The 9,930-nt window shown below is 48.2% G+C and overlaps 2 protein-coding genes across 2 annotated transcripts; both read left to right on the forward strand.

The window, feature by feature from the left end:
* Positions 1–2,068: 2,068 nt before the first annotated feature.
* On the forward strand, positions 2,069–3,132 carry P174DRAFT_516628 (P-loop containing nucleoside triphosphate hydrolase protein; the record flags this gene model as incomplete). The annotated part of the gene is made up of 3 exons (XM_024832359.1): positions 2,069–2,281; positions 2,365–2,652; positions 2,738–3,132. The coding sequence occupies 3 exons, from the start codon at positions 2,069–2,071 to the stop codon at positions 2,963–2,965; spliced, it is 729 nt and encodes a 242-aa protein (XP_024676821.1). The 3' UTR covers positions 2,966–3,132.
* Positions 2,733–4,925, forward strand: P174DRAFT_398317 (uncharacterized protein; the record flags this gene model as incomplete). The annotated part of the gene is made up of 3 exons (XM_024823831.1): positions 2,733–3,358; positions 4,433–4,539; positions 4,691–4,925. Exons 1-3 carry the CDS (start codon positions 3,050–3,052, stop codon positions 4,923–4,925), a joined length of 651 nt encoding a protein of 216 aa, XP_024676822.1. The 5' UTR covers positions 2,733–3,049.
* Positions 4,926–9,930: the final 5,005 nt, after the last annotated feature.

Genomic DNA, 9,930 nt, shown 5'->3' on the forward strand with positions numbered 1-9,930 from the left:
AGCTGTGGCAGCTCGCTAGCCAGGCCGCAGTTCCAGGGACCGGGAGGACCGGGAGGACCTGGAGGACCTGGAGAACCCAGAGGACCTAGAGGTATGGGCGATGACTGCTATAAAAAAGCATGCTTAGAATTTTGCATTGAGCTGCTCAACCAGCGCCATCGCAGCCACGAATATGAGAGTGCATTAGTATGCGCCATGGCCGTACTTGGTCAGGGTGAGGCTGGCTGGCGGACCCAGAGAGCTACCAATATTATCCGCGTGATCAAGGTGGCCCGATTCATGGTGGTCCAGAAAGCATTATGGATGGACCCGAATCCATGGCAGATCATTCAGACCTGGATACAAAAGGACCAGAGCGCTGAATGGGTGCTAGCTAGCGCAGATGATCAACTTGGGGAGATTGATGAGGGATATGGCAGCGATGACCCCCCATCATTGCCACCATCATCGCCGCCATCATCCATCCATAGCGATGATCCATTGCCCGCGGTCAACATTCGCCAGAGCCGCCGACCGTTCCAGGAGCAGGTGACATGGATGATGCACCAGTTTATGATCCGTGGGACACACGGCCCCATGGAAACATTGCTAGACTGGCGCACGTATGGATTAAAGGTCCATTATAATCATACCGCGCCCGGACATGTGACATGGATGGGGGAGGACCAACTGTTATATCAGCAGATGGCATTCACAATGGGGGATTTTCGGGGATTCATCCATGGATTAGTAACTGCAGTGAGGGAGATACTTGGCCATTTATGCATGCAGGATCATGCGCAGATGCCTGCCATTCCCTGGACGGCATTATATGACGATCCCAGCCAGAGCCAGGCGGGGTGGAACTTTTTGCACGACGCACGGACCCAGTGGCCGGTGGATGGGACCCACTGGATGATCGACCGGCTGTGGGCCGAGCCGGTCATGCAGCGGCATTTCCTGCGGGGGGGCCGATTCCACCGCGGTGCCATCCAGCAGTACTGGCAGCGCGTGGCCCAGTTCAAGGAGAAATTAGCCATTCTGGTGCATGTCACCGCGGGGCAGCCGGCGCGGGCCCCGGAGTTGTTAAGCATTCAGCATTGCAACACGGCGAACAGTCAACGGCGGAATATATATATCGAGGATGGCATGGTGACATTTGTGACGGCATATCATAAGGGGTTCCACGCTAGCAATGATGTGAAGATCATCCATCGATATGTGCCGCGGGAGGTCGGGGAGTTAGTAGTATGGTATATGTGGCTGGTGATGCCATTCATTAATCAGTTGGCTGCATGGCAGGCGGCGCAGGCGGCGCAGGGAATCAGGCAGCGCAGGGAAGTCACACCGTGCAGGGAAGTCAGGCGGCGCAGGGAAGTCACGCCGTGCAGGGAAGTCACACCGTGCAGGGAAGTCACGCTGTGCAGGGAAGTCACGCCGTGCAGGGAAGTCACGCCGTGCAGGGAAGTCACGCTGTGCAGGGAAGCCGGGCCGCGCAGGGAAGTGACGCCGCGCAGGGGAGCCAGCCCGCGCAGGCATGGTTATGGGGCCCCGACCCCGGTACTGGCCGCGAATGGTCATCCGAGCGGTTCCGGGAGGCGTTGAAAACGGGAAACCCACACCCGGCTAGGCACCGCCATCCATATCGCCGCATACCGGGACATCGCCATTGGCATCAGCCGCTGATTTTTGCGGCCGTCCACCGCGTTCCCCCATAATATCCAGGAGGCCGAGCCGGCCCCAGCTGCCATGGATGCTGATGCCGAGGAGGGCATGGATATTGAGCAGTGGATAGGCCATATTACTGATTTACAGGCCGCCCATTCATCACATGTCGCCGGCATGGTATATGGCCGTGTCATGCAGGAACAGGCCGGCAGCACGGCCCACCGGCGGGAGATGTTCCGGTTATCCAGCACCGATTGGCATCAGTTTTTAGGGTATAGCGCCCCGGCCACCCATCCATATTAGGCAAGCGCAAACGGCCCCGTGGGAGGATGAGGCCGAGGTCAGCCGCATGGAACGCCGCCACCAGCTGGCCACCATGGATCTGGAGGCTGCCGCGCAGCGCATGACCGGGCGGCCCGACATGCAGTTCCGGGGGGTGCAGGACCCGGCGATGCGGGCCATCCAGCGGGGTGAGAGCCCCGTGGTGGCGGTGATGCCCACCGGTGGGGGGAAGAGCATGCTGTTCATGGTGCCCGCATTCGCCGCCCCCGGGGGCACCACCATCATCGTGGTGCCACTCGTCGCATTACGGGCTGATATGACCAGGCGCTGCCAGGAGCTCGGCATATCGTGTGTGCCATGGGAGAGCCGGCGGCCCCCGATGCCGCATCCATCGTGTTGGTGACGCCTGAATCCGCGGTGAGCCCCGATTTCCAGACGTTTTTGAACCGGCTGCGGTGGACCCGGCGGTTGGACCGGATTGTGATCGATGAATGCCATGTGGTGTTGAATTCCCAGCACGATTTCCGGCCCCAGATGGCTCAGCTGGGCCGGTTGGTCCAGGCCCGCACCCAGATGGTATGGTTGACCGCCACGTTGCCCCCGAGCATGGAGGCCGAATTATGCCGGTGGATGAAGTATGACCGGGCCGCCGTGACCATATACCGGGCCTGGACCAGCCGGCTGAACGTGGTATACCGGGTGTGGCGGCCGGACATGACCGGGGTGGGCCGGGCCCATATCAGTGGATTGAGAGTGAGGCGGTGGTGGCATTCATTCAGGACCGCATCCAATGGGCTGCTGGGGGAAGGTCATCATATATGCGAATATCATTGGGCAGGTGACGGCCATGGCGCGGGTGCTTGGGTGTGAGGCGTATTACAGTGAGCAGTTGGACAAGGCCGGGGTGCTGGCGCGGTTCATGGGGGCCAGCCCCGTGATCGCCGCCACCAGCGCGTTAGGCATGGGGGTGGACATCCCTAATATCCGCAGCATCATCCATATTGGGACCCCCCGGATGTTACTGGATTACGCGTAGGAGAGTGGCCGGGCTGGGCGAGATGGACAGCGCAGTGAGGCAATTATTATCCAGCCAGCTGGGTGGGATGCCCTAGCTCCATGGATGGAGGGCGTCGCCCATGAGGACCAGGAGCGGGTTGCTGAGTATATGGGGGTGGTGGAAGGCATTGGGTGCCGCTGGGTCGTGTTAGATCAGTATTTGGACGGAGTGGTGGACGGGTATCAGCGGCGGTATTGCCAGGATGCGGATCCTGGGGAGCAGATATGTGATGGGTGTGATCCCAATTGGGCAGAGCCGGAGGTGGATCCAGCCAGGGTTGGTAGTAGCCTAGTGCTGGGTGAGGCAGCCCCAGAGGCCCCATGTGAGGCAGGCAGCGAGGCAGGCAGTGAGGCAGGGAGAGAGGCACCCCAGGTCAGCCAGAGCCAGGTACCATGTGAGGCCGCTAGGGACGCCGCCAGTCCCACCCTATCCAATGAGTTATTTTGCAGCCAGCCATCCATTCTGATGGCAGTATGGCACGCCCAGCAGGCGCAGGCCCAGTAGTGGGCTGCCATGGATATCCAGCAGCAGCAGCATCAGACCCAGCAGGGTTTGGATGAGGAGATGGCCCAGGCCGAATGCATGCAGTGGCGGGACTAATGTTATATATGCGCCATGTAGGGGGTGATGGTGGCCATGAGTTATATGCATGTCATTAGCCCCACAGCCAGGCCGCACGGGCATGGATGATCCGCGTGCGTCGGCAAGTGCAATATGCCCCGTATAGCGCGTGTTTTTCGTGCGGCATGCCCCAATCCATATGCTGTGGGTGGGAGCCAGGCCATGCATGCGAATACCGCGGGTTTTTGATCCCCATGGTGGCCATGATGTTATTCGGGCCATGGCAGGGCCAGATCGAGCCCATATGGCAGCGCTGGTTGCAGGGAATGGGGGTTGATGGGCAGGATGAGGCCCAGGTGGTCCAGTTTTTAGGGCAGGCGCACCCCAACCACGAGGGGCACAGCCAGTTATTTACATCATTTTGTTGGTTACGGCGGTTATGTCAGGAGATCGAGGTCGATCAGCATTGATATATTTGGGAATGAATATATATTTTAGTATACCATAATGCGCAGAGATATATATTATACGGTTGGTTTATATAGTATGTTAGCTGAATCAGTGGTTTATACATATGCATATATATAATATCAACCATAGTTATGATAGACATAGGTAGTAGGTAGGGAGGGAGCAAGAGAGACAGTAGGTAGACAGTGAGGTAGGCAGTGAGGTAGACAGGAAGGTACACAGTGAGGCAGGCAGTGAGGTAAGCAGTGAAGCAGACAGGAAGACAAGCAGTAAGGCAGGCAGCAAGATAGGCAGTGAGGTAGACAGAATAGGAGGCAGAATGGGAGGCAGAAGGGCAGGTCAAATAGCAGGGAGAACAGCAGGCAGTGAGGTAGTGATCAGGATAGCAAGCAAGGTAGTATAGTAGATCATAAGGCCCCAGGAAGGTCATGCATGAGGCAGGCAGAACAGCAGGCAGAAAGTGAGACAGGTAGTGAGGTAGATAGTGAGGTTAATAGTAAGGCAGGCAGCAAGACAGCGAGGTAGACAGCAAGGTAGACAGCGAGGTAGACAGCAAGGTAGACAGCGAGGTAGACAGTGAGGTAGACAGCAAGGTAGACAGCGAGGTAGACAGCGAGGTAGACAGCAAGGTAGACAGCGAGGTAGACAGCAAGGTAGACAGTAGGTAGGCAGTAAGGCAGGCAGTGAGGTAAGCAGTGAAGCAGACAGGAAGACAGGCAGTAAGGCAGGTAGTAAGGCAGGCAGCAAGGCAGGCAGCGAGGTAAGCAGCAAGGCAGGTAGTAAGATAAGCAGTAAGGCAGGTAGTAAGGTAGGCAGTGAGGCAGGCAGTGAAGGAGGTAGTAAGGCAGGTAGTGAGGCAGGCAGCATGATAGGCAGTAAGACCAGCAGGAAGAACCCAGTAAGATAGGTAGTATAGTAGATAGTAAGGCAGGCAGTGAAGCAGGTAGTAAGGCAGGTAGTAAGGCAGGCAGCAAGACCAGCAGTGAAGCAGGCAGTAAGATAGGTAGAATAAGGCCCAGGTAGTCCAGGTGGTCCAGGGTTTTAGGTTAGTGCATCCCAACCATGAGGGGCACCGCCAGTTATTTATATTATTTTATTTAGTACAGCAGTTATATCAGGAGATCAGGTTAATCAGCATTAATATATTAATGAATGAATATATATATTTCAGGATACCATAATGCGCAGAGATATATATTATACATTTAGTTTATAGAGTATATTAGCGAATCCGTGGTTTATACGCAGGGATATATATATAAGTGACATATCAGGGAATATATATCATATTAACCATAGTTAGGAGAGAGGTAGGTAGCAAGGTAGACAGTAAGGTAGATAGTGAGGTAGATAGTGAGATAGGCAGTGAGGTAGGCAGTAAGGCAGGCAATGAGCAAGGGGGGCAGCGAGCCAGGCAGTGAGCGAGGGGGCAGCAAGCAAGACAGGCAGTGAGCAAGCCAGTTAGTGAGTGAGCTAGCAAGCGAGGCAGCGAGTGAGGGAGTCAGTGAGCAAGCTAGCTAGTGAGGCAGGCAGTGAGCAAGCCAGGCAGTGAGCGAGGGAGGCAGTGAGCAAGCCAGGCAGTGAGCAAGCCAGGCAGTGAGTGAGGGAGGCAGTGACCAAGGCAGTAAGTGAGGGAGGCAGGCAGTGAGCAAGCCAGGCAGTGAGCAAGCGAGGTAGTGAGTGAGGGAGGCAGCGAGCAAGGGAGCAAGCAAGTCAGGCATTGAGGCAGGCAGTGAGGGAGGCAGTGAACAAGCTAGGCAGTAAGTAAGGCAGGCAGTGAGTGAGGGAGGCAGGCAGTGAGCAAGTTAGGCAGTGAGCGAGCAAGGCAGTGAGTAAGGGAGTTAGTGACTGAGGTAGTGAGCAAGGCAGGCAGTGAGCAAGCCAGGCATTAAGGCAGGCAGTGAGGGAGGCAGTGAACAAGGGAGGCAGGCAGCGAGCAAGTTAGGCAGTGAGCAAGCGAGGCAGTGAGTAAGGGAGTCAGTGAGCGAGGCAGTGAGTGAGCGAGGCAGTGAACAAGCCAGTCAGTCAGCAAGCCAGTCAGTAAGTGAGCTAGCAAGCAAGGCAGTGAGTAGGGGAGTTAGTGAGCGAGCCAGCTAGTAAGGCAGGCAGTGAGCAAGCCAGTTAGTGAGCGAGGGAGGCAGTGAGCAAGGCAGGCAGTAAGCAAGCCAGGCAGTGAGCGAGCGAGGCAGTGAGTGAGGGAGCGAGTGAGTCAGGCATTAAGGTAGGCAGTGAGGGAGGCAGTGAATGAGCCAGGCAGTAAGCAAGGCAGGCAGTGAGCAAGTAAGGTAGTGAGTAAGGGAAGCACGCAGTGAGCAAGTCAGGCAGTGAGGTAGGCAGCAAGCAAGGCAGGCAGCAAGTGAGGCAGTAAGTGAGGCAGGCAGTAAGTAGGCAGTAAGACAGGCAGTGAGGTAGATAGTAAGATAGATAGTAAGGTAGACAGTAAGATAGATAGTGAGGTTAATAGTAAGGTAGATAGTGTAGTCAATAGTAAGGTAGGTAATAAGGTAGATAGTAATATAAATATCATAGTAGATAGTAAGGTTAATAGTAAGGTAAGTAGTAAGAGAGGTAGTAATATTAGTAGATTAAGATTAGTTAGCATCCATATATTAAGTAATAGATATATATTAGGAGATCAAGGTTAATTAGGATTAATATATTAAGTAAATAAATATATATATTTTAGGATACCATAATAGCAGCAGAGATATATATTATATATTTAGTTTATATAAATATCCAAATCCATGGTTTATACATCCATATATATATATATAATTAGGTATCAGGGGGATATCACCATAGTTAGGAGAGAGATAGTTAGTAAGGTAGATAATAAGATTAATAGTATAGTAGATAGTGAGGTCAACAGTAAGGTTAATAGTATAGTAGATAGTAAAGTGAATAGTAAGGTAGATAGTGAGGTAGATAGCAAGACCAGTAGTAAGATAGATAGCAAGGTTAATAGGAAGACAGGCAGCAAGAGAGGTAATAATATTAAGAGATTAAGGTTAGTCAGCATTAATATATTAGTGAATGAATATATATAAATTGGGATACCATAGTGCTCAGAGATATATATTACAGAGTTAATTATAGAGTATATTAGCTGAATCCATGGTTTATATACAGGCATATATATATATAATATTAGCCACATTCAAGAGAGAGGTAGGCAGTGAGACAGGCAGTAAGAGAGATAGTAAGGTAGCCAGCAAGGCAGGCAGTAAGGGAGGCAGTGAGTGAGGGAGGCAGGCAGCGAGCAAGTTAGGTAGTGAGTAAGTGAGGCAGTGAGTAAGGGAGTCAGTGAGCAAGATAGTAAGTAAGGTAGTGAGTGAGATAGTGAGTGAGATAGTGAGGGAGGCAGTAAGTAAGACAGTGAGGGAGGCAGTGAGTGAGATAGTGAGGGAGTGAGGCAGTGAGTAAGGCAGCAAGTAAGATAGTGAGCAAGATAGTAACATAGTGAGGGAGGCAGTAAGTGAGATAGTGAGGGAGTAAGGCAGTGAGTGAGGTAGTGAGTGAGATAGTGAGTAAGATAGTGAGGGAGGCAGTGAGTGAGGTAGTAAGTAAGATAGTGAGTAAGATAGTAAGGGAGGCAGTGAGTAAGGTAGCGAGCAAGATAGTGAGCAAGATAGTGAGTAATATAGTAAGGGAGGCAGTGAGCAAGACAGTAAGTAAGATAGTAAGTGAGATAGTGAGTGAGGTAGTAAGATAGGTAGTAAGTGAGGCAGTGAGTGAGGCAGTGACTAAGATAGTAAGTAAGGCAGGCAGTGAGCAAGTGAGGGAGGCAGCAAGACAGGCAGTAAGTAAGATAGTAAGTGAGTCAGGCAGTAAGGTAGACAGTAAGGTAGATAGTAAGGTAGACAGTAAGGTAGACAGTAAGGTAGACAGTAAGGTAGATAGTAAGGTAGATAGTAAGGTGGACAGTAAAATAGGCAGTAAGATAGGTGGTAAGACAGGTAGTGAGGTAGATAGTAAGGTAGATAGTAAGGTTAATAGTTAGGTAGGCAGTAAGAGAGGCAGTAATATCAGGAGATTAAGGTTAATCAGTAGTAATATATAAATGAATATATACATTTTAGGATACCATAATACGCAGAGATATATATTATACAGTTAGTTTATAGAGTATGTTAGCTAAATCCGTGGTTTATACACAGGCATATATATATAAATAAGACATTAGAGAATACATATAATATTAACCACATTCAGGAGAGAAGTAGGCAGTGAGATAGGTAGTAAGGTAGTTAGTGGGCAAGGCAGTAAGCAAGATAGTAAGGGAGGTAGTAAGATAGGCAGTGAGTAAGGCAATAAGGGAGCTAGTGAGTAAGATAGTAAGATAGGAAGTGAGTAAGGTAGTGTATGAGATAGTAAGGGAGATAGTAAGATAGGTAGTAAGATAATAAGTAAATAGATAAGTAGGGTAGTAAGATAGTAATGCAGGTAAAAGGCCCCAGGGAGATTATATATCAGGTAGACCATAAGGTAGATAAGAGATAGAGAGGGAGGTATTTAGTAAAATAAGGAGAATAGATAGAAGGTAAGAGGTAGTAAGGAGAATAAAGTAAGGAAGGATAAGTAATAGAGTAAGGGTTAGTAAGTTTAAGATAAGAATAAGGGTAGAAATATATAAGATAGAGAGAGTTTTAGTAAAGAGAAGAAATAAATATAATTAAAAATAGAAGAAGAAAGGGAAGAGGAAAGGGAAGAGGAAAGGAAAGAGGAAAGGGAAGAGGAAAGGGAATAGAAAAGAAAAGAAAATAAAAGGTAATAATAAGAGAGAGAATAAGGGTTAGGAATAAAATAGAAATTATTAATATATTAAGGTAAGGGTTAGAATTATTAAAGAGAATAAGGATTTAATAGAGAGATAGATAGAATAAGAGGAGAGAGTTAGAGATAAAGAGGGTATTAAGTAATAGGAATTTAAGAATAATAAGTTAAAATTAGAGGAAAGATTAAGGATGGAGTAAGGGTTAGATAGTAAGAAGATAATAGATAGAAAAGAAAGAGGAAAGAAGAAAGAAAAGAAAAGAAAGAAGAGATAGATATAGAAAAAAGAATAATTAGAATTTTAGTAAGAGATTAGATAAGGGATAGAGTAAGGGTTAGTATAATTAAGAATATAGGTTATAATATAAAAGAGAGGAGAGAGAGAGTAAAAGATAAGGTTAGGATTTAGAATTATTAAATAGAATAAGAAAAAAAGAGAGTCATTAATAATAGAAGACAAGAGAATTTAGGATAGAGAGAATAAGGATTAAAAGAGATTAGATTAATTATAAGATAAGAGAGGAGAAGGGTTCATAATTAAATAAATAAGAGAGAAGAATAAGAAAGAAAGAAGAAAGAGTAGAGAAGAGAAGAAAGGATTAAAGTTAGGATTTAATAAGTAGATTAGAAGAAGAATATAAGATATATAAGAAGTAAAAAAAGGGAGAAGGTAGAGATAGTAAGAAAAAGAAGATAGTAAGGGATTAGGTAAGGGTTCACATAAGGGTTAGTAAGTTTAGAGAAGGGAAAAGGTAGAGATAGTAAGGAAAAGAAGATAGTAAGAGATTAAGTAAGGGATCATATAAGGGTTCGTAAGTTTAGAGAAGGGAAAAGAGTATATAAGTTAATTTAGAAAGAAAAGAATAGAAGGTAAAGATAGATAAGATAGAAAGAGTTTAAGTAAAGGGTAAGAAAGAGAGGAAGAATAAGAAGAATAAGAAGAAAGAGAAGAAGAAAGAGAAGAAGAAAGAGAAGAAGAAAGAGAAGAAGAAATTAAAATTAAGGAAAGATAAAATTAAAAGAAAAGGATAAAGTTAAATAATAATTTAATAGAATGAATTAGGAATGTAGTAAGGATTAATAGAAATATTAGAGTAGAAGGGGATTAGGAATAAGATAGAGAGAGAGGGTAGTAA

Source organism: Aspergillus novofumigatus (genome assembly GCF_002847465.1).
Source record: "Aspergillus novofumigatus IBT 16806 chromosome Unknown P174scaffold_32, whole genome shotgun sequence".
Classification (NCBI taxonomy): Eukaryota; Fungi; Ascomycota; class Eurotiomycetes; order Eurotiales; family Aspergillaceae; genus Aspergillus; species Aspergillus novofumigatus.